Consider the following 25,551-nt stretch of genomic DNA (forward strand, 5'->3'; position numbering starts at 1 on the left):
TCAAGGATGTACTAAGAAATATTTTTTTTAAGGGTGATCACTTTCCTTTATAGAAACAGTAGCTACGGATGCACCAAGTTTTCATACTCACCAAAATCTTTTATTCCTGACACCTAATTTTAGTTGAGAATAAAACCAAATTTTAAAGGAAATGTAGCTTTCATTTTATAAAATACACAGCAGCTGTCTGAATTGTCCATTTAAACTACAAAATAGCTGTTGCAGACTGAGTATACAAATCACCAGAAGGTACAAAAGTGCTTGAGATTCTTAGCTAAACATGCTCCTAATTGATTCTTATTTTGCTAATAATTCAGATATGAGTTATTAAATTGCAGAATATTTTTCTTTCTTTACATGCTGCTTATGCAGAATATACCTTGCCACAGAATTTCATTAAGTTACACTATTACTCAGATTTTCTTTTTTGTCATTACTAAGTAGCTTATTGTTAAATACGCAGGAGAAGAAGAAACAGAGGAATGGAAGTTTATCTTCCAGAGTTCTCCTGTGTCTGAGCTTCTCCTTAGACTGTTGATATCCTTTGTTCTGTAAGATCAGTTGTCTTTGGTAAAGCATCTGAGTTGAATGTTTTTATGAAGATTATATTTTCCAGAGTTCTTTTTCTATTTTATCCTGGTATCAGTAACCAAGTGAAATAAAGTAAAATGCTACCTTTTGTTACAACTGTAATGAAGAATGAAAGGAAAAATGAAATAGTTCTTATAAGGTTATCTATAAAGTAATTGCTCAGTTTCTGAAGTATTTCATGCTTCAAACAAATTGCAGAATGCATTACATAAAACTTATATGCATTTACTTGGAACAGTTATTTAGCAAGTTAGAAACCACCAGTCACGTAAACAGTTTTGATGTCCGTTTCATCCTTTTGAAATTTGTATTACCTCATGCAGAACTTGGAGTTTTCTCCTTACTACGTCTGCTGTCCTCTTCCTTCTGATATCTTCAAGGCAGGCTCGAGTTCAGTATCTTTCTAATAACTTTTTATACATCTTTTTTCTCAGATGCCTAACCGTGGGATCAAACAGTGCTGCTGGTAAAAGTGTGTTTGGTAATTTACTTCTAAATACTGGAGGTTACTGAGAAACCTCAAAAGATAAAGCCAGCACTTCAAGAGTTAATATGTTATTAGGAGGACAGGAAATCTGGCAACTATTGCAGAAACTAGACCTAATGGTGCACACAAACAATTTGTCAGTCTTGGTAAATGTGAATAGCTTTCCACAAAGTGGCCGCATTTGCTTTGTTTGAACAGCCTAAACTTTTCCTTTTCATACTTTAAATCTTAGAAGTGAAATGTGATCCACATATTGAATCAAAATAATTTAATTCAAAACATATTTTGATTGGAACAAGGTTGACATGGAAAGAAACTCTAGAATAATAAAAAAAAAAAGTTGAAAGGACTTTCTATCATATATTTAGCAGGAAAATTTGAAACAGTTCTAATTAGGCTGAAAAAAACAGCCTTCTTCATTGTAACTTACTAAGGTCATATATCAATGTTAAGGCAGTGTTACCAACTTGTGTCTGAAAGCCTGCACATGCAAACATTGTTCCAGTTGTTTGGTTTTGTTGGGTTTTGGGTTTTGTTTTGAATGCATGTGCACACATACTTCCGAGCCAGAACATGTGCTTAGTTTAAAGTAGTTACCTTGTCCTGCAGTTATGTGGGTGTTTTGTCATGTTCAAGAAGAATATTTTTCACCTGAAAATTGTGGTTGTGCTAAAAATGTGTGAAATCCTAATTCTTGCTTTTCTGTTCATACATAAATATTTTTTCAAAAGGAATGTAAAAGAGACTCCATTATTTTAAGCATTTCATAGGAAATTCTTTACTTCAGAGAGGAATTGAAATGTTTAGTCCATTAAAGGCAATTTTTTGTTCTGAAGATATGTAATTTCTTACTTGCTGATGTAGTATATTCCTGGGTTTGTTATTTTCTTTTTTTTTTTTTTTTTTTAATTTATTTAATTTGTTTGTTTTTTTATTTTTTTTCTGGTTTTTTTTTTTTTTTTTTTTTTTTTTTTTTTCAATTGAGTGAATAGGTAAGTTTATTCATGTATGAGCAGTTTTAGTTTCTCATCAAATTTTCTACTTTAATTTTAGCTTTATAAACCACATGTTGTGTAGGTTGGACTTCTGTCTTTCCAATAAGAGTTGCATGCATGCTTTATGCATTGCTTCAAAATCATTTAACTTTAGGTCAGCATAGGAATAAGGCAAGCAGGTCATTTATTTCTAAACAGCTTGATTATGAATATATATCTGTGCTGATGAAAAAAATGCAGTTAAACCTTTCATCTAATTTCAGCATTAGAACATCCCAAACTCAAGCACAGTATATATTCATTTTTAATAGACATAATTTCATATCCTATATGTCATTGCATAAAATCTAAAGCAGAAATAGAAGTAGAGGGCAAAAGCCAATAGTAGTCACTTTAAAGATACAAATCTTGATTCCAAGGGGATAATATTGTTTAGGAAAATATATCATAATAAATGTTTTGAGAATTGATACTGGAAAAAGGAAAAATCTTTCCTAACTGGCTAGTTTTCTGTTTTGTCATTCCAGCCATGTTCTGCAAAATCATTTGTATCAGTATTAGACTGATGTTAGTCTTTGGTTGCCAGCAGTAAATTATTCTCCGTTCCTTCCTTTCAGAAAACAGGACAGAAGAAGATGCACATAAAATAGTGAATTTCAGAGTCGTTCATGAAGAGGTGGTTTTGATTGCACATATTTAGTGGCATCAGACTGTGCACTTGAAAAGTACTTATGAATAAACTAAAATTTCCTTGTAAGATCAAAGCTTCTATTTGTTGATGTGTCTGAAGTGTTTCTACCTTGGGAATAGAGAAATGAAAGTTACTAATAGGTGTTTGTGTTTGACATCTGTATACTGTACTTTTTAGCATATCTCAAGTGTTTTAGTCTCTGCCTAATAGATCTCATTAAAAAACCAGATATCAGCCCCAAGACAGTTTGTCAAAGTTAATATGAGTCCCTGTGGACAGAATTGACAATTTGTGTGTGGCTTCACGTGACAGTCTTTTCATGGTCTTGTTTGATCCTTTAACAATTGGACATTAGTCACTGATTTGTTTTACAATAACTCAATAGGATTGAACATTACCGTGTTATGCTGGATGCTTTCGAGGGTTTTCTTGTTTTGCATGTTTTCTTTGTAGCAAACAGTAAATGATGTACTTGGTCTGCTGTGGGAGCTCTAACAATTGATGGGTTTGCTTTAAGAGCAGCATGGGAAGGATGTTCATATCCCATCGCTGTGTTCTGTGTTTAACTTGAGCCTTAATGAGCAATGGCTGTCCTGGATGCTTAAGTAATCCTAAATGCTTAGCCATCCATACCCTTGGTTTAGTTTTGCAAGAAGTAAAGGCTAAGAGTGATGTTTAAAAAACAAAAATAAGCAGAAAACCCCACCAACCCCCCCCCTTTTTATAACTGAATGGTTATGGAAATTGCAACTTTTTTATTTCTCAGATGGTTTCTTAAGGAGGGCCCATACCTACATAGTAGATATCAGCCTGGCTACAAAGTGCACTACGTGGACTGGTCTGGTCCACTGTGTTGTTTTCCTTGACAGTCTTATTTTTTAATCGTTATACAGGCTGTTAATTATTGTTCCTTCATTGATTATCTCATAGCATAAGCACTTCCCTCCAACCAAGAGCTTAACTGTGAACCTGAAATGTCAGGCAGGCTTATTTAGCCTTTGAATTTGTGTGCTGTGTTTGGTCTGTCCTTCGGGGTCCTGATGTTGACTGTAGCCATTTTTCATTTAGCCCTTTTATTTGTGATTAGCAACTAAGAAAGTAGATTTTAAATGGCTTATTAAGGAAAAAAAAATCTACTTTGCGTCTGCACAAATTACAAATGTAAAATAATTTCAAACTTGAAAAAGAGAAGTAAATTCAGGATGGCTCCCAGCCATTCCATGAGAAGGCAAAGAGTGTGTTTTAGTTTTGCTTTTTTAAGGAATAAAAAATAGCATTTGTACGTATGTTAATCTAAGGAGATTGCAGTGATATTCCTTTAGTTATTCATGTCCAAATGCTTTCTAAGGATAATATGACTCACTAAAAATCTAGATTTTGTAGAAAAGGAAAATATGAACAACTTATGCACGCTAAATATATATAAATATATATATATATATATAAAAATCACAAGTTCATAACACGATTTTTCTTGGCATTAAATAGTTATAATGATAACAGTAAGTATGTTCTAGGGTTAATTTTTTTTAGCAAGATAGCATGAAAATTAATTCTGATCATTGTCATTTGCTGAGCCCTGTAGAATTTTATGGCTGCACATTGTAGTATTATGGACACTCATGAGACTCCTGACTGGTTTTATCTTATTAAACAATTTTGAAATCATTAATTTTTAATTGACCTGCTTGTGGTTTTTTATTGTTTTAATTGTGTGTCTGTGTCTAAACATTGGGTGGGGATTTTTAAATTAAAAAGAAAAAAAAAAAAGAAAAAAGAAAGAAAAAGTCCTGTCTAAGCATATATGTTGTAAGGTATTGTTATATGAACATCCAAAGAGATACTAAACTGTGCGGTAATTCATTTTAAAGGATGCTTTCAGCAATTCAGTATCCTAATAAAAGTAATAATAAAAAAAGAATGATATGATGTCTAAGATATGTATAGGTCTTTTCTTGATTGAAAGTTCTAATTAAGTGAATCGAGGAAAATTAACTGAAATTAGCTGTCAGAAAGTCACATTTAAATGAGTGATGATCTGGTGTGGCAGTAAACATTTAAATGATATAAATTGCCATTTAAGTGTATGGTTTAATGTTTGTCATGCATTAATATGACATGAGACTGCAGTGACAATCAAGCAGCTTGCTCTAATTTGAACATATTTAGGGCTTTTGTGTGGAGTGCACCACACAAATTAAGACAATTGCTGGTTTTATGTGTCAATTTAAATCTTGTTTTCAGGCATCGGTTAATGAAACAAACCCATCATTTCTGTGTGCAAATTGCAGAGTGATTTGCCTGGTTTTCAGATTAATTTCAACTTCCTCTGCTCAAAATTAGGAATTTCCTTTGCAAGGAAAATGCCATTCATTTTGTTAGATGAAGAGAATATCAGTTTGTTATGTTGTTTTGTTTGCTAATTCAAATAAGAAGTACTTTGAACCCTCTGTATAAAATAGAAAAAGCAAATCCTGGTAGTGATTTAATCTAGATGAATTAACTCTTTAGATGACAATGATTTTTAGGTTACCTTTTAATATAGTTGTGCCATATCTAATACCAATATGGAGAGATTCTTTATTTTTTGGATGCTTTTGTCTTTGGGATTGGGTTGTAACTGGATAACATCTTCAGAAAAGCGGCTTAATTGTTCAGCAGAGTGCTTCTGTATGGGTTTCTGTATAGGTTTGTATAAGAGATGTGTACAAGAAATGCATAGAAGTGATAGCATTTTGGTAGTCCAACATGTTAAATAATTTGTACCCTAACATCCCTAGTTAGTTCCATTTCCCCAAATTTATCAGTCTTCCCTCTGGCTGTCAGAATCAGATAATTGTGCTGTTATTATTCACCATGCAGATCACACAGAAAAGCACAATTTCATCTTGAGAGTTCATAAAAACATAGCCAGGCTGTCTATAAAGGCACAAATTACAACGTTTTTGTCTTATTCCCACTATTACAGTTTTAAAAGCAAGGTCTCCTGGTTAGTGGGAAGTAGGGCATGAGTCTCAGGCATCTTTTACAGGGCCCACCTTTTTTTTTGGATAGAATGTCTAAAATACTCTTTGCAATTCTGTATTGTTACAGAAAAATACTTGTTAAGGTGATTTTGTGTGCTATTAAAAAAATGCTTCTGTGATTACCAAATTATGACTATCGGGGAAACTCATGTTTATGTGTTTTGTGTGTGTGTTTTTGTTACAGGCATTAGAAAGTGAGTTTGTTTCCTGCCAGCTTCACCAGTGGATTGATCTGATTTTTGGCTACAAACAACAAGGGCCAGAGGCTGTTAGGTCACTGAATGTATTCTACTATTTGACTTATGAAGGAGCTGTTAATTTAAGTTCAATAACGGATTCCGTACTGAGAGAGGTAAGTTTGTACTTTAAATACAGAAAAGAAAAAAATCTTCATTAAACACTGCAGTGTTGAAAATGTAAAGATTCTACATTGTTCAAGGCTTCTGGTGAATGTTCCATTTCTTTGCATTCTCTTGTGGTTTGGCTACAGGCCAGTCAAATGCAAGGTGCCTGAACCAGTTGTCACAGCATGCAGAATTAACAGAACAAGCATGCAAGTTGCTCTTAAACTTTGTGCACCTGGATTCAGCCCAGACTGGATACCAATATAAAAATAAATGTTCGAGGATTGCTTCAGTTGCTGAAATCAGTCATTTTGTTCCCTAATACTGGATCTTAGTGGCAAAAGGCAGTGAGCAACCTTGACTTGGCCTGCACTTCTGGATTTACTTCTGCACTTTTAACAATTCTCTTTAAGCGCAGTCTCGTATATGTAGTACACATAAAACACTATAGTTTTGCAGCTCCCAATATTTTTATTTGGTTTACTATTAAACTAAAATACCTTGTCCTGTATTTTTCACATACAGAAGTAGATATTTAAGCATTGGAAAGATCAGTAGTTTTACTCAGACACAGCATCGTTCAGAAAATCTATTTGCTAAAGTATCTCATAGGATATTGTGGGCTTAAAGAGTCCTTCCTCCTCCATCTAGACAGCTGTTAAAAAATACAGCAGGGTGGAGTGGGCGATTAAAACAGATTTTTATCGTTTTTATGTCCTCTGTTCAGACAATACATTGGTATCAATTATAACTGCAAGTATATTAATTATAGAATAAATGTAAGTGCTACTTTGTTACAAAATATTCTCAGTCCCTGAGAACAAAGTAATGTGAATGCTATCAACTGTTTTATTTAAATGGGTGATTAGATGTTCAACAGAGAATATATGCATGAACTGAATGAAAACAAGAATGAATCCATTTCTGCTTACAAATATTAGGTTTGAAGTTCGTAGTAGAATTCTAGGTTAATCCTACCTGAAGTTTTTGTTTGTTATCTACTGCTTATTTAAAGAAAGTCTGAGAATAAGCGATTAATGTTTTAAATAGTACTATTTTCTCTGTATGTGTTGGCCATCTGACTGTGTGGGGCACCTTGCCAGCCTCTTAGAGAAAGTCATCTCATAGCAACACTGTGGATTGTAACTGATTTGTGTGTGCAGTGAGAAGGTTTGGGGGGTATGCACGGCATGTGGGGTACACAGGGACTGGCTTAAGTACCAGCGCAGTGTCAACGTTATGTGGGTTGCCATCAGTCTGCAGACAGCAGTTTGGTCTACTTAAAGCTAAAATACTTAATGTTGCACATAAATACATTTAATTGAGCTAAGAAAGGGGATGCTGGGACACTTGACTTATAAGAAAAAATGTTATCATCTGGGTTTGAAAAAGTTATTGACCTAGTACTAGAGTACTAGATATTCACCCTGTCATGTTTTCATTTCACTGATAATGTTTGTCCACTTTTCACTGTCAAGGAATTATTCTTACCTTGTAAGAGTATTACACTCTTGATGTACTTGGTTTAAGTGTGAGCTGAAATATAGACTGATATGATATGTAGTTTGTTCTTAATTTTGTTATTAAATGAACCATCATTGAACCATTGCTTCTGAAATCAGTAACTGAAGTAACACTAATCAAAATAGCAGTCTCTGCACACAATTTTTGTTAAGCTTTTAATTTTTCTAGAACAGTTCTATTATTAGACGAACTGGGATCTATTCTATTTGTGTTGTAGTCTGAAAAAAAAGTAACTTAAGACCAGGGAAGTTACAAATCTGTCTGGATGTGTGGGTCATCTCAGAGAGGCATTCACTTTGTTACCAGATATTTTGGATTTATCGTGCTTTATTCTGTGTTGCTGCAATGTTTCTTTCTTTTGAGTGTTCTGTGCTGCCTGAGCTGAGTGGCATATAAAAATGAAAACAGAAGGGAGAGTGTTGTTGACTTCATAATAATGGAGTAGCTTAGCGGCAGCAGAATTTTGAAACAGTACTGATGGTGTCAAAAATACATAATGATGAATGTAGGCAGCAGAATGAATGGTGTCTTACAGCACTTTTGTTCTGAGTTGCTTGAAGATTGGTCCAATGGAATGCTTTTATTTAGCATTTTTAAGCAGGTCATTAAAACAGTTGAAGGATTCCTGTTAGGTATCCCTTGCTATTTGCATGTATTTTTAAGGCGTATTTCTTTTAGGTAAGTGTGTATATGCAGTTTGAGATTTGAGTATGATCAGCTCTGATGGGATATTGACAGTGCAGAGATTTAATGGCTATCATCACCAATGGTGACTTATTCTGCTTTTACTTATGGGTAGAGATGAAAGTAATGAAAAATCTGTTTGTGTGTATATCTATGTGCATAATCATTCTATATCTGTGTGCTAAATGAATTTATCATGCACCTTTGACAGCATCACCTTCTTCCTGCTTGCTAATCCATCTCCCTGAGGACCCACGCTAACGTTCTCTACTGCCAAGCAGCTTCAATCAGCATTTATTTTTCTCCTTCAGGCAGCTTGCCAGAAAATATTTTGTCTTTTCCCCACCAAATTCCTGGTTAGAGGCCAAATGAATTTCTGATCTGGGAAATTAGCAGTATTTTTAGGCAGGCCTGACACCTCAGATTTAGTACCTGTTTATTAGTCAAGTATTAAACTGGAAATTTTGCTCTGGATTCCTTCGTTTCAAAAAAGGATGTTTTTGGCTTTTTGCTCTCGATAAGCTTCTGAGTTTGGGTCTTTAAATCTCAGGAGGTGTAGCAGAAAATATATTTTTATTTGCAAACCTAAGCCAAGGAGAAGCCTCTGTATGCTCTGAGGGCTGCAAGTTCTTGAGGCTTTTAGGTATCATGTGGAAATAATAGCACGTGCTTAAACCATGGCTATTTCCCCACATAGTCAATGCTAAGCCTGGGCCACATCAGTAATGAGAAGGCTATGATGCATGTGTTTCTGAAGTATCTTTGCAGATATTTGTATGGATATTGGTGACCTAACTTATCAAAGAGGCCACACACAGAACAATAGTGGAAGGAACTGAGGACTGGAGGAGTGTAGGTTAATGCAGAATTTCCTTAGGTCTCCTAAATGGCTCCAACTGGCACCTTTATTTTTATAGGCAGTCAGGTTATATATATTACAAGAAGGAAGTACTCGTCTAGGAAGGAAAACTACTTGATTAAAACCATATTCCACCTTTCTTTTTTTTTTAAACTGAAAATGTAGAACTTTTACCTCCTCTTATACTTCTGTGAACAATTTTTTCCTGCCATTCTTTCTGCCTATGGGAATAAAGGAAGTAAAGTATTTTGAAAGGATCTGACTGCCATAATAGAAAATCTTAAACTAAAATGCAAACCATGGGACACATGCTACCTTTTGGCAGATAAACCCTGGGGAGTGCAAAGCTTGCATAATTCAAAGGCAAATCTGGGGGGGGAGTAGATCAAGAGAGAAGGGTTTGAGTCGCAGCCAGTGGGGGAAGGGAGCTGCAGCCAGGAGAAGCAAGGCAAGAGATCCAGTATCTCTGCCGGCACTACTCAACCCTACAGAGACCATTCCTTCATCCTCCTCTTTTTTCTTCGAACCATTTTAGTAGCAGTCATTGACTCTGATCCTTGTACTTGAGTGTCTTACTGAAGGAGGTTACAGCTGCAGAGGGAAGCTGCTGTTCAGTTGACAAGCAGTAACCATCATTCCAGTGGAAAATACTGTATTTGCCAGCAGAGGTGTGGTGTATCTCTGCCTTCTGTTGACTTGCTCTTGAGCACCATATTTTGATCTTTGGAACTCCCAAATGCAAGATGTGCCATGGAAGGGCTCTTTTTTGATGCCTATAGAAGAGGCAAGGAGGAGTCATGTAGCACAGATAAATGTCATCCTGCTGTTCTGGAGAGAATTCACAGCACCTTCTTATCACAAATTCTGCTCTCTTTTTGCCATAGCTATCCAAGAATGGAGAAAAAAAAAAGCAGAATTACATCTAAGTCATTTGGACAAGCAACTGATTAAGAGCTGAAGCACAATCTGTAGAAAATAGTTTGCATCTTGGACTGATTTGTGGGTATTTCATCAGAGTCTCGGTCAGAAGAATAGAAATTTCTCTCGTCTCTGGCTTAGATTCACAAAGGATGTTTGTGAATCTGGGCTGCACTCAGATTCACTGTTACTAATTAGAAGTCCATTTCTCCACTGATACTCCTGTGTAGTTAGTGTAAACACTGGATAAGGGCAAAGAAAAGAGATGAAGTTAATACTGGGAAGAGAAAATATTACCTGGAGAATGCATCGTTGGTTTATATAGGGACCCCTGCACCTCAGGAAGCATTCTGAATTTTCTACCATGCTTATCAAAAAGCACCTAACCATATTTAAAAAAAAAATTAAAATAGCATCTGATATGATCTTTGAAGTCAGAAATTACGGAAGACTAATGATTTTTAAATTAGCAATAATAGCTCAAAAAACACAAGTATAAGTCCCATGCAATTAATAAGCCCCATCAAGCGATTTGCTTTTAGCCTTAGATGGTTCTGTTGTTTTATACTTCTTCCTTTGAAGAGAAGGTGCCTTTTTGTTACACGAAGGTAGTCTGTTTAACATTAGGAAGCACAGCTTTCTCCATTCTCTCGGCACCTTTCTTTCTCTTGATGATATTTTATTTCCATATGAACTGAGGAGTTTCAAAAATTGTGAAGAATCAGCTTGGACATAGCATTTGGTATGTTATTTGAACGCGCCACTTCTGATTATATACAGAGAGAAAATAATTCTTTTATTTTCAGTTTAAAGGCATATGGGATAAATTATTTCATGGATAATAGCTTTTAAATGTTGCTCAAGATTAATATCTTTGGGTAAGTTTTGTGCATCTTAGACCTATCTCTTATTAGTCTTATTTTATTTTTAAATATTTACAGTTTGAGAGACTTCTGTGCTTTCCAAAAGAAGTTACAAGGATGTTTAGTTTACATGACCCCAGTTTCATGACAGCAGTAGCAGATCTGATATCTTATCCCAGAGAAAGCATTTTTGGCCTCTCTTTTAGCTGTGTTCATGGTGGGAGTTAATAGCATATTTCAGCTCTAACTCAGCTGGAAAACCCTGACAACAGTGAATCTTTCAGTGTATAAACACAATTTGTATTTATAGCATAGTTAACATTTACTAAATAGTTGGGAAAATGATCAGTCTGGTTTTAGCAGGATGGGCAACAGTCTTTGTGGCTGTGATGAGTTTTAAAATTTAGAATAAAATGGTTATAAAATACTGTCACAGAGCAGTAAATTTAGATGTGCTGAATTCAGTAAGTAACGAATTCGTACAGGCAAAATTCAGAGTATTATAGAAACAACCTTTGAATCGTCTCTGGCCAGAAGTGTGTTGCACAGATGGCATGCTTGATGTTGTACAGCACAGGAACAGTGTGAAAAAAACCAAATAAATGTTTAACATTGGTCTTGTTTTAATTTTAAATCCATTTTAAAATACAATTATACGTAACCAGAATTAAGAAAGCTGTTTTTAAAGGAAGCACACTTCATGGCTAAGGAGAGGTGGACTTGGCAATGCAACCAAACTCATGCTTGGTCCTGGCCTTTTCCAGGGAAGGTACCCAGAGCAAGAGTGCGTTACACAGGCAGGGTCTCCCATGTGGGCAGGTAGCTCTGCTCGAGGAAATCAGCTTGTCTGGGCATCAGGACTCTCCCATGAAAGGAAGTACTTTCTTCTAGTGAAGAGAGCATTAAAATAACAGGAGCACCATTCCTGCCACCACTCAGTATCATTTACCTATTAGTTCTCACACCTCAGCTCACGCTGTGACCTGCTTGTGGTGTTGGAGTGAATGGGCAAAATGAGCATAAGCAAGTGTTTACTGTGATATCTGGGAGGTGTGGTGCTTCTTTGATTCCATTCAGCCCAGAGTTTGACATGACAAATGGGGATTTATTGCCCTTTGTCTCAACTTAAATATTTACTACAGTGCTTAGAAACAGACATGGAAAGTACTCGGTTAGGTTCTGATCCAGAAAAATATGTGACCTAGTTGTTCTCTTTTATCCTTCATTACAGAATAGATTCTAATTTTACCTGCTGCTTCTGCTTCTCTATCCAGCAGGTGAAGGATAGTTTAGGGTTAATTAAAATAGGACTGAGATGCTTTGGCTGGAAGTAGTAAAGCTTTTTGAAAGGAGGTAACTAATGTGAATTAGTTCTTCAGCACAGGGTGCTTTTTTCCTCAGCCTCTGATTGAAATTCAAAGATAGAAATTTTCAGTGCAGTCAGTTCCCTCACCTCTTCTTGCTTGACCTGTCTTGTGGATCTATCAGAGCCAGAGAGGTCTTGAGACCCCCTGGGCTTGTTACATTTTCATTTGTGCCTGGCTGGTCAGTCTTAGATAACTGACATATTTTTTGGCCAGCATTAAACAAGAAAGAGTAATCAAAAGGTAAACAAGGTATGGATAAAAGCCGTGTTCATAATCCTTCCAAAATAACTTTTTTTAATAGAAATTATTTCTATTTTTAAACTTTTTTCCTCTTCCATATGTGGAAAGGATGAGGTATACTTCTGTATAATAGCTACAGTTATCATATACTAAGTCATTTAGCTTGAATGAAACATGGAAGTGAATAGGCTACAAAAATTTCTTTGTGTCATCAGCATGCTTTGATTATTTGCAGGTCCTTTATGCTGTCCAAACAATTGACTTTCACAGTAATTGGGAAAATAAAAAATTTTGTTTGCAATGTTTTCATTCTATTTGCTTGTTGCAACCTAGGGTATCTAGCTCATCAGTGTTCCCACTGTGTCTGTAGATGTGTGTGGTATTTACTTACCAAACTTTATTGTTTTAGTTATTAGTTATGTTTGATCAATAGCTGCTGCTTGAGTGAGAAAGCTTGTGGTCATAATGAAGGTGCTTTTCCTCAAGCAGTGTCTAAAAATCAAGTCTCAGTTAAACGTTGCATACTATTAAATAATAACAAAAAGTTCATTCATTGCAGTAGAAGATTCTGAGATAGTATTTTCCCTGTAGTTTGGAAACAGCAAGTTTGGTCTTGCATGTAGTGATTATGAGAGTTTAAATAAATGTATTTCATAACTTAGCAAAATTAATTATTTGTTTCTTTTTCACAATTGTTACACATTCTGAAAGCTGATCACATAAGACAGTTTAAAGACCATTAATTTTTGGATTTTTACATCAGTGTATTAGCCTCCTTCAGATTGAAATGTTTTATTTTAATGAAACTTTTTTATTTAATAAATAGAGATGACATTAAAGTTTAAGAATTCTGTGGAATGACAACAGGTTGGATTGAATTGCTTTTTTCCAGAGAAGAAAGTTTTATATCAGAATATTTGGGATCAGCTAAGTAGCAAGTAGATTGTGAGAAAGGTAGCAAGTTTTAGAAACTATATTTAGCTATTTAGAAGAGCAAATCAATAATAACAGAAATTGATGAAGTTTGAGGGTATTGCACGTGGCAATGCCACTGTTTTCTCTGTGATAATTACTGAATTTAAATGAAGCAGTGAGTTGCTTTCTTAAAATCTTCATCTGCCACAGCAAAGAGAGATTGAAGCAATTTTGGTAGTGGTGTTCAAATAAAACAGAAATGGTTATATTTTAAAAAACTAGTCCCAGAGCTGCTTAGGATTTTGCTTGTACTGAATCCAGTTTTACTTGCAGGTCTTTAAATTCATCTTAACTCTCTTTTTAAACTCTTTTCCCTTTTTATTTTGTCAGTCTCTTTGAAGTACTACCAGACCTGTTTTTGTAGTTCTAGTGGTTTTTATCTGCTTCTTTCCAGTAGCCAAAGATTTAGGTGTTTTGAATGAGCACATCAGTGCTCCAGACAGAGATACTGTTTGAAATTATCCATGAACCCAGTGCCTCTGAACATTATTGAGTGACATTTGTTTCTGTTGGTTGTGTCTGCTCTGACTAACTGGTTTCTTTCAGATTGGCAGCTGGGATTACGCCGCAGTAGACGGACAGCTGCGTGAGCTGGAGATTGCAGCCAGGCCGTGCTGTGCCTCTGTTTAATATGCCTGGAATGTATATATTCAGATTGGAACAACTTGCATGGCCCTGAGGGGGTTCTATTTGTATTCTCACAAACTGTGATTACTTCCTGTTTTACTTTGATTGCCATGTAATTGTCATACTGATTTGTCTGGACAAAAAGACTTCATTTTTCTTTATTCTTGCAGAAAATTTCTGAGTGTAGTTTAAGGGCTGGGTTAGGGGTTTTGTTTTTAAAGATGTGGTGGAAGGCATCCTATGCTGTGCTCCTTTCTACACTTTTCTGATGCAAATGGAATAATGTATTATTCATATATTGTATCTCAGATAGATTCGAGAAAAAAGGTAATCCTGCATAGGGTAACCCCTCCCCCTCCAGGTATCTGCAGTAGTTTGGATTTTATAAATATCAACTGGTTAGACTTAGTAATCAATCTCCAGACAACTCTGGTATTTTGAGCAGGCAGAAGGAAGTGAAACTGGGGAGTGAGAAGAAGAAAAGAAAAATATTATACAGCAGATGTGCTTCCTGCAAGGAAGCTAAAAAGAATGGAGAAAAACCTCTATGCTTAGTTTAAATTTGATGGCTTTAATTTCTACGTGTATCTGTTGTTTTCTTGTGTAATGAGACACACTCAGTTTTGTTACATACATCCCTCACACACCACATCAGGCAAAGGTTGTGCACTTTTTGCTTCACGGCAACTCTCTCATGTACTCTAATAATGCCCCCCTCTGTGGGCTGTTGACAGTATTTCTGCCCACGCTTCAGCTCTGAAGCCATAAACCTGTGGTGCTTAGGTTGAAGTAGAACCTGCATTAGTGGGCAGTAACAGGCACCTTCTACACCCTGCTTGGTTAACGGAGGGTATATCACAAACATTTTGCAGTTGGATTTAATGATACCTAGAGAACAGTATATAACTCTTGATCTTGCAGCATCTTTTCTTTAGCCTTTCTTCTGTCCTTGCTCCGTTCCCTTCTCTGCCATTTGTAAGAATTCAAAGCTAATAAAGGCAATTTCCTTAAATCAGTATGTTAAGTGAATAGTGCAGTGAGAAAACACAAATTTGAAGTGATTAAATTCAAAAGGTTTGATTTGTGAAGTCGAAACAAGAGAAACAATTTTCTGGTTTGACATGAAGAAAGTAGACTGCTCATTTTATTTTCAAAACAGCGAATGGGAGTGTGTGAATTTATGATACTAACGTTTGAGCACTGTATTTTTTCCTTGGGTCAAGTGTAGTGCAATGTCCCCAGGGCAGGTGTACAGTCAGCCAGCATATACATTGCCTGTGTCAGAAAAGCATTTTGCCCATTTTTCACATTCTTGATCTAATGGGGACTGTTAGGAAACAAGGGAGATGGTGCTACAAAGAGCTTCTCTTTATAGTCTTTTGCGTCTTTTCAGCAGTTTTACCTAATTTTAATGAATCGTGCTTGTTCTCTGGCCAGTGTTACCCGTGTTTCCGCAGTCTGTGAGGAATTTAACTAAGAATCTTCCTGTAGGAGCGTAAGTGGCTCTCTGGTCAGAGGAGGTTTTCTGATCACTTGTTAGCAGAGCTTGATTTTAATCACTGTCCCGTGGGGAAAGGAGCTCGTCGGTTGGCCGCTAAGCCATTCAACTTCACTGTCTGAGGGGAAACCTGTCAAATAGTCTGTGTTCTCTGATGCTGTAAAGCAACATCTGGGTGGAAGGAAAGGGAAAGCAAGTAATCATTATTGCATATAGCTCAAGCCAATAGAACTCACTAAGGAACATGTGTGTAAACCTTTTTGAATATTGAAAAGTGAGGTAGGAGCGGCAGAGAGCCAAAGTAATTATTTTTGCAAGGGCTGTTATTTTCTGGACATAAATACTGGGTAGAAGGATGGAGGATGAACCCAAAACGTTTTCTGTCCCTGACACGTATGCTGAAATAATATGTATTACAATGCATGATGTTATTTCACCTGGGTTTTCAAATGTTTGGCAATTAAGTCTTAGAGATTTGAGAAGTAACTGGGAATACTTAGGTGTAGATCTGCAAGGGCACTGAAAGCAGCCTCTTTGTAGGGAATAGTAAGGTTGTAGCTTGTCATGCCCTCAGACTCGGGCGTGCATTTTAACATGGGTGTGCTGTGCCCTCGGACTCTTCAGACAGTTTGATGTTTTGTGTCTGAGGAGGCATGATGAAAGCAACTCTGAGCTAGTCCCTTTAAAGGTCTTTAAATCTGGAGTTAAATGGTGTATGTCTTGCCTTTTAACTATTATGGGCCTTCATTTCAGGATTTGAATTCAAAACTGGAGACCGTTTCATTCTTTCTCTGTGACACTCACTGCAGTTCCCCCTCCACCCGCCCTCCCTCATATTTAATTTTATAGTTCTTTCAGACATAAACATGAAAAAAAAGCAATTTTGACTTAGTTTCTGAGTGTTGCTGCAAAGAAAAGTAACAAACATCTGTTTTTACCTTAACTGCATCCATATGTTCAACCTCCCCATCACCCTCCTTCCCAAAAAATTTACAGCCGTATTTGGTGGGTACTGCATACTGTTGAATTAACTTTCTTCACAGTTAGATTAGAGGGTAAGTTCAGAGACTGAAAATATCCATACTAAACAGTGGCCAGAAGCTACATTATAGCTAAGCCAAGTTTTCAAGTTTTTTACTCTTCCTCTCTTAATTTATTTCCATATTTCCCTTCTCCCCTTCCTACACCCCAAGAAAAGAGGAGGTGATCTAGGAGACTTTTTAAGGAATAGGTTATTGTAGTAATCAGTAGTAGATAAATGTTAAATTGTGAAATTTGCTTATGGCCTTCATGCTTCTAAATTAATTAACATTCAAAACACTGTGTTATGTAAGTATGTGGTTTGAGATGCATGCTGTGTGGATTATTGTAAAGGGTTGCTTACCTTGTTTCATTTTATTACTTCTTGTTGTAGCATCTGGAACAATTCTGGCCTTACCAAAGTTTTGTTTTTGTAGAGGATTAATAGGAAGAAGGCAGTTTTACTGAGATATTTGAGAAGCAATGAAACAAAATGTTGAACGATACTATCTTTTAGTTTGTGGTGTGCAGCATGCTTTCAGCAATAAGAGTTTGTGGAGCTAAAGATATCTTTCAAACAAAGGTTGGTTGAAAGATAGTTATGTAGTGCCTTTAATAGATGCAAAACTGGTGAAATTTCCCAAATATTTCTACCTACAGTCATCTAAATGGTTGTATGCTCCAGAGGGATTCAGCAGTGTGAGATCACAGGCCCTTCCTTTGCTGCTAGAAGCAGCTGTCTGTCTCTTAGTAATACTGCAAACTCAGTTAGAAGTTGGGCTATAATTCATTAGAAAGCAAGTGGATGACTTTTTGACTGTTGGTCATTTTACTGTATGTTCTCAGGTAAATAGTAGGTTGTTTTCTTCAAAGGAGATATTAATTATAACTCTGAGGAAAAGATTCCCTGCTCTTACCTGATTTTCTTTGACAGGTTGAACAAAAGTCTGATTGACATCTGGTGGTTCTTTCTATTGTTATGTAAATTGAGAGAGCGGGGATTGATTGTAGCTCCACCATCACATTTCTGCTGACAGAGGAAGGTCATCTTTCTGTTCGTGATCCTTCTGACTGAGACATCAGAACCTGGAGTCGACATCTGGGTTGACTTTGAACACAGTCTAGGAAAAGAAGGGAGTCATTTCAGGTTGCTAATACACTCTCTTAGTCATTATTACGAAATGTGGAAGTTAAATAAAGAAACATTTACATTTTTTTCTTGGTAATTAGAAGGAATGCAGGAGATTTTTTTTCTGAAGTCTAGCCACTATGTCTAGACATATTTGTCCAAGTGGTGTTGACTTTACTCAAGAGTTGTTCAGATTTCTTTTGGATCTCTTGAAGACACTAGTAAAGATGACATACAGATACCAGTATCTTCGCTTTTATACTCTGTGTGCAGTTTTGATGTTTTATGAAACCTTGTTACCTGTAGTATGACATGATGTGATTGTGGATTTTCCCCAGTTCTCTTGGCTAAAAGTGAAAGATAGTGTCAGGGGACTATTGCAGTCCTGGAACTGTAGACGCTCGTATTTTTTTGGAAGGACCAGATGGAACCTAATGAGTCTAAAAGACTTGTTTGTGCCGGAACTGTACATCACAAACTCAAGCTAGATCATGAACAGGGATGTAGAAACTGACTGTTAAGACTGAAAACAGAGGATCTGTGATCCTCTGGGACAGGTTTTGGCAAAATCATTGTCCCATTGGCCAGAATTTTCACCAGGTCTGACAGCACTGTGAAAACGGGCAGTGACTATCGACTGGTGGGTTGAGTAGCATATTTTATACTTCTTTGTAATATCCCAGAGATTCTCTTCTGCACTGAGAATGGGTGGGAGACAAATAGCTGTTCTCGTGCTGCTGTTGTGTGGTCTAGGAGTGTGATTGTGATGAGCATCGTGTGTGTGAGTAAGGAGTGGAATCATAACTGTGTCTCTTCCAGTTTTTACATTGCTGGAAGGTAGTGAGTCCCTCTGAGATCTGGACTGTGGAAAACAGCATTCTGACTGTTGATCTTCCATTGATTAAAGCAATTAGAACATCTGATTTTTCGTTTTACATCAGTTTCAGCTCTTGTTATGATGAATGTATTGGAAGTATTTGAAATACTCTGCATCAGTTTGTGATATCTTGTGTTTCATTTTCCCTTTACTTAGTACTGGCATTATGTAAGAGTCTATAGTTTCAAGTGGTAGCGTTGGGACTTAAAGAACATACCAGATTCCATGATTAAGAAAAAATTCTGATTCCCTTAAAATGCTGAACATGGGCATTTGGGAATGAAAGTTTCTGTGTTGATCATAATATACAAGGAAGTTAACAAATCTGAAGCTTATTATTTCCTCACTTTATTCTATTTTCATCTCTAAAAGAAATGCATGGGAGTTGTGCTTCAAGAATATTTTATTAATTTCGAATAACTTATTAGTTATATATTTAATAGGAAATAAATAGTAGATCCTATGGACTGTAGATTTGCCCTAAATATTTCGATAAGCATAGAATAACTGACATCAAGGACAGTCTGCCCTCTGCTCCCCCTGTGTTCTTCTGGTGCTACCCTCAATGCAATGCAGAATTCCCATTTGCTAGTAAAAATATGCCTCTTAATCTGCAAGTAAATGTAGGCATATCTTTTTAAAGTTTGGATGTTTTGAAACTAACAGCTTTTATGGAGGGCGTAGAGCTGCTGACCATTATGTTGTTGCTTTGTTAATGCCTCATGTCTTAAGAGACCTCAAAGCCTTTGTAATACCCTTGATATCTCGAGTCACAAACCCCCAGATTTGAATTTTAATGTAGCATGTCTCATCAGCAGGAAGGAGACTTGTATGGTCTTAGTGAGCTTTAGTGTTTCATGAACTGATATTGCTGTTCCTCAAAACGTACTCATGGAATCACAGTGTATGTATGTCAGATTTCAGCCAGCTTTTTGATAAACTTACTTGTTCATCAGTTCTTTGAAGATTATGGCGCTTTCCAGAGCGGGCAAGAATGTTAGAATCTGGTCATAGAGTGATTTCAACTCCTGCTCTGGTGAGTTCAGAAGTTTCAAAAGCCCTGCCAAATGTATTAAGGTCAAGTGTTCTGGATGGCATGTTTCCTATCAGAGGATGATTATTTTAAGGCCTCAGGTGCATTCTACTTTTGGCTTTGTTATTTCTGTAACAGGAGAACACTGTGTATCCTAGTAATGGTCTTTATTATTATCTAAAAATAGTTGTTTGCAACAATAAGATCAGCATAAGTGTTATCCCATTGTCTCAGAAATTTTAATGAGTGGCTAAAGTAGAACAGGAAATAAAAGTGTAAGGAGCCTCCAGGAAGGTTGAACCATGAAAAAGAAGAATCTGAGAGAAAAGCATGGTGGTATTCATATAGCTATAAAAGTGGCTAGTGGTTTGGTGGTTTAGCATTCAAGCATCCCATTTAAAACACTTCTTTGAAGGGCCTGATTTTCAAGACTTCTTTTGAAAATAGAACCTAGTAATGCCTCACCTTAGGTAATCAAGATCACTGGATGCTTTTGGGAATGTAGAGCTCAGTCCTCCGTGCAACAGAGAAACTGAAGTATGGGCCCATGTTCAGTCTGTTATCCCACAGCATATGCAAGGTAGTTCAGCTCACCGTGAAAGAGATGTAAACTAAGATGAAGGATTTAAGATTTTGTGTAGTATCAGCCTGTTTCTGTGATTAGTGCAGGGACCAGCCTGACAAGGAATAACTTGTTGAATTTTGGCTGCTTAATGTTGTTACCTTTAAGTCAGTAGGCCAAGAGGTGGCAACATGGAAAACTAGTTGGACATGCCTAGGCAGGAGGTACAAGTTCACACATTTTAGAATAATTACTTTTAAGAAATCACTAAGCATGAGATGATATTTTCATGTATTGCCTATGAAGAAAGTGCTAAAGCATGTTGCTGAAGATACAGAGAAACTTTAAAAAACCTCTCATACCTTCACATTCTCCTTTAGCTGCATTTAATATTAGTTGTTAGTTTAATGCATCCTAATGTTGTTTGCTCTTTTGGAATAAACCTCAAAGTAAAAAAAAAGCACAGCATTGCTGTGAAGCTAAGCAATGGAGTTTAAATAGAAAGAAAGTAGAACACTCTTAATACCTACAGAAACTTTTTAAAATTTAACTTTTGCTTTTGAGTTATGATACAAACAGCATAAGCCAGTGTTAGAAAGGAAAAATGGAGCCAATAAAGAGGGTTTCTGATTATAATAACTTGTTTCTGTTTAATATCATTGAGCAGGATGAGGTTTTGCAGAGTTTCTCATGGAAATAGCATCCACAGTACTAACGTGATTACCTCATTCTTAGTACCAGTGCCAAGCACTTAGCCCCACAGTGAACACACGGGCTTGATTTTCAACATGAAACAAGCCAGAAGTGTGGAATGACATTTTCAGGTGACAGTTATGGTTCTATTGCCTGTAATTAGCACCTCTTAACATGCAAACCTGCCTGTGCCTTTTCCAGGCTGTTGAAGCTCAAATACGAAGTTTTGGACAGACCCCTTCCCAACTGCTCATAGAACCACATCCTCCAAGAAGCTCTGCCATGCAGGTGGTAAGTACCATGTTAACCCTTTGTGACCTGCCATTGTGCTCACTTCCTTTGCTGTCTTAAAGTTGCAGAACTGGCCACTTCGCTTTGCTTTTATGTGGTTGTGAAATTATGTTATTAAAAACAGCAGATGAGTTATGATTTGGTAGGAATGTATGCAGTGCTTAACTGTTTTTTTTAATTTATTGCTGAAAGGATTGCATTGATTTCTAGTACAGACTTTTTTTTGTCAGTGTAATCTAAGAACACTTCATCAGTTGATTTTTGTTAATACCATACCTGTACAGGTGAGAGCCAGTCATCATGGAGACAATTTAGTTAATCTTTGGCAGATTCCCCAAGAAGCATGGATTTAGGAGGTGGAACTTCCTTGTCTTTTCCCCCAGGCATAGGTTTTCCCCTAAAACCAGGATTACTAGGAATTCATGAGCTGAAACTTACATAGCAAAGAATGTGACTAAATGTGTTTTGCAGTAAAGCTAGGGTGATAAAATCCAGGCAGTGAGCATTAACATGCTTTCCCTTTTACCTCTACTTGTGTCTAATATAATTTTATTATACAAACTATTATTTTATTACTGATTACTTTTCATATCATGTTGTGTGCAGTCTTTGGGTTTAAAATATCATTTGTGTTGTCATAGATCCAGAACTAAGTATGTTAAGTGATATTCTGACAAGTGGAGCTAATGGTCTGCTAATTCACAGGATTTTCAAAAGGTTGTGTTCCCTTGTTGTTGAGATGGACATTTTACACTGCAGTAAAAACAAAAGACATTTTCTTCTTGTATTTCCTGTAGGACATATGTCCTACTCAAGCAGACAAAGGTTAATAGTTTTAAAACATAACTGAAGTGGAGAAGGTTTTAAAAAATTACACAAAAATCTGACATGTTCCCAAAGTAGATTGCAGACCTTGTGGTGTAGGAGTCTGATAAATGTAAACTTTCTTGTCAAATTGAGCTACTAGCCTTCCTCAAATGGCTCATATATTGTACATGAGACCTGCTCAGCTCAGTGTCCCCCATCCCCACCACCCTTCCTGCAGCCAGTACATACCACGCTTGGGCAGCTGTGCCGTGGTTGTGCTCCTGCCCTGGGATCCCCTGTACGGGATGCACAGAGATGATTGTGCTGGTTTGTGGTCTGCTGGCCCATTGTACCTCCCACGGAGCGTCCCAGTCCCACAGAGCCCTGCAGTGCCTTGTGTGTGCAACCCACAGAGCTCTCTCTTTCAGAAGAGCTCTGTTAACAGGGATGCTGGGGAGCCCAAACACTCCCATCGTGCAGCTCCATGCCATGTGTGTGTCCGTCTGTCATGGTGCCATGCACTAGGCACTTGCTCTAATTTAAAGGGATTTGTTTCAGGAAGAGAAGGAACTTGAGAAGTTGCTTGTTGACGTGTTTGTCAGACCCATTGTTATGTGAATAAATTTGATACCAGGAAGCGGTTCGTGTGGTTTTATCATAATGTTTTTCATGATGCTGAAATATAAAAGATTTAGTACGTAATATAAGAAGTTAAATTCTCTGAAGTTAACTGTTTCGAACTCCTGTGGTTTTTTGGGCTGGGGTACACCCAGAAAAAAAGCCCTTAGTTCTCCACTTGCTTTGACTGGTTTTGTGGGTATTAATAGGTGATTTTATAATAACACTACATTAGGTGGTTTTAAAAGTAGTTTAAAAGTAGTTCCTGGAGCTGAAATACAGCAAGGATATTTCTTCCTGTCACAATTTTGAATTATTTCTAGCTCTCTTATTTACTGAGTTTTGTTTTCACGTGTGTGTGTGTGTGTGTGTGTGCATGAATGCATGAATACAGCCGGATTGGAAGCTGCCACGTGCTGTGTTAAGTGCACAAGCCATAATATACACCAGGTGTAGTAATTAGCAGTCACACGATGGCTGCCTATTTGTCTGGTTTTGCTGCTGTTGCTGTATCCCCTTGTGTTTTCAACCATCAGATAGCTGGATTTAATTGAGGCCACATCAGATGAGGCATTACTGACACCTTTAATTGAATGAGCATCCAGGGAGGATTAACTCATAATATTGATTGGCTTTTAGCCACTTGCTCAGAAGGGTGTCTGGGTAGCTTATTAGTTGCTTTTATTTACACCTTTATGCAAAGACCGTAAATAGGAATTCATAGAGCAATATGTTTTTCTAAGTACTCTTAATAACTTTTTAAAAAGGAGTGATAATAAAAATGCAAATGTATTTAATTTTTTTATTGGTTCTGTATAAGTATACATTAAATGTATGCACTTACATACACATATATGTAATGAAATATTACAGGTGGAAAACAGCCAAGGACACTTCATTAGTATTCTAATTTGTTTATTAGAAAATTACAAATACTTGAGCAACATGGTTACTGGTGACTAGGATGATTGTACCTCTACATCTCAATCGGATTCTCTTTTTAGATGTACCACACAGTCATAAACCCATTACATTTTGCTTTTTCTCCTCATGTTTGATATCCAGATCTAAGGTCCTCAGTATTTTGCTTTGACATTTGCAATATTCTTAGAGAACTTAGTTAAAAAGTTATTAAACTTTTCAGCTTACTAAATTAAAAAACTAAAACCTTAAAAAATTATGTTGAAAATGAGAGTCTGAATTCATTCTGGAAACAACACAGGATAGCGTCTGTAATCACATCCACTTTATATTCTTTACAACTGCATTTAATTATGTTTGTCCTTTGAAACACATTTGCAGGAAAGTCTTCTACTTTGCATTCATAAATCTTATTTTTGTGCACCAGAAATATATACAGAACGTACATCTAGTGTATGTGTGTATCTGTTTATTTTAATATGCTTTCATGTTCTCATCTGGCTTGTAAAGAATTACAGTCTGCCAATTTAATGCAACTTGAGAAAATCTCTGGGAGCAGGAATTCCTTTTGCTCACTTTTTTTTTGTTTCCCTCATAGTTAGGCTTTGCTTTCCTTGACATACTGTCTCTGCAGATACGAAGGAGAATTCTTTTGGCAGAGATAGGTGATTGAAAACTTTTAGTTTAATCTGCTGTGATCTGTAGTGAAGTCTGTATATAGACACTGTGTTCAGTGAGGCCCTCAGATTAATAGTGTATGTAAAGGTTTTTCTACCTCAAATAATCTTTTCCACAAACCTGTCCACTATTACTGCATTTGCTTTTCTCTGCAGCTGCTCTCTGATTTTGTGTGTTTTAATCCAATCTTCCTTCTCTTGTCCCGTCTTTCCTCCTCCCCATGTTTTCTTTTCCCATGTATTTGGGTCCTTGTTGTGTGCACTCAACAGTATCTCCTCCTGCAGAGCCCGTTGATGTTCACAGAACAAGCTCAACAGGACGTTATCATGGTCCTAAAGTTCCCGTCCAACTCGCCTGTCACTCACGTGGCAGCCAACACCCAGCCTGGCCTGGCCACTCCTGCTGTGATCACAGTTACTGCAAACAGGCTCTTTGCTGTAAACAAGTGGCATAATCTCCCTGGTAAGTAAATTAAAGTCAGAAGCCTAAGAAACCCCTGCCATAAAGCAGTGCTTCCGTTGTCTTTTCAAGATTTGCTGCTGAACTGTTGTAAGTTTAAAGTGGAAAGAGCAAGTCCAGTTCTTTGACACAGCACTGTTCTTCACATGTGGACTTAGTTTCTCCTTGAGAAGGTAATCTGAGCTATTGTGTAGTAAGATGTGTAGCACACAAAAGGTTTGTAACAACAATATATTGTTTTCCAGGCCGTCAGGCACCATGCAAGAAGACAAAAACAGTGTATCACTATTTGGTCATGCCAAAGGCAACACTCTTCCTCTTAAATCTGTTTTTCAGTCAGTTGGAAGCCTGAACCATATCATGTCTAAGACGGTTTTAAAACATGTAGAACTCATCTGAAATCTTTTCTGCTGTCTTTTTCTTGTTGATTGTAAACACCGTAATCTGATGTTAGAGCCACCCAATGAGAATTAATAAATAAAATGCATGGGGAAGTCTGTACCTTAAACATCCCAAAGTTATTAAGTGTTTATGTATTTGTCAGTATGAAAACACCAGAGCCATTTGCATAGCAACTAATCAAATTAATTTTCCTTTAAAAATGTCTTGGACTGGAGAATTTAGTCATTCTGCTTTTAATTCTAATATTCTCCAATCTAAAAGACATTCATTCTCCTTTCCCTGACTATGACAGTCTTAGACCCAAGCTGGGAAAGGTAGTTTATTTCAGTGGTATGCAGTAAATTTGGTTAAAGGCTTTTCAAGAAAGGGAAA

General features: G+C 36.7%; 1 protein-coding gene across 3 annotated transcripts in view; it reads left to right on the top strand.

Moving 5' to 3' along the window:
* Nucleotides 1-25,551, top strand: part of LRBA (LPS responsive beige-like anchor protein) — a 401,639-nt gene that overhangs the window by 336,661 nt on the left and 39,427 nt on the right. For 2 of the 3 annotated variants that reach the window (XM_027692706.1, XM_027692707.1), the window contains 3 exons: nucleotides 5,975-6,142; nucleotides 21,205-21,294; nucleotides 24,588-24,780. In XM_027692706.1, the coding sequence (XP_027548507.1) occupies nucleotides 5,975-6,142; nucleotides 21,205-21,294; nucleotides 24,588-24,780 (451 nt within the window). The remainder of the gene's footprint in view (nucleotides 1-5,974; nucleotides 6,143-21,204; nucleotides 21,295-24,587; nucleotides 24,781-25,551) is intronic. The other variant, XM_027692708.1, reaches the window with a different exon arrangement.

The sequence above is a fragment of the Neopelma chrysocephalum genome, unplaced genomic scaffold, assembly GCF_003984885.1.
Source record: "Neopelma chrysocephalum unplaced genomic scaffold, ASM398488v2 Primary Assembly neopelma1_88, whole genome shotgun sequence".
Classification (NCBI taxonomy): domain Eukaryota; kingdom Metazoa; phylum Chordata; class Aves; order Passeriformes; family Pipridae; genus Neopelma; species Neopelma chrysocephalum.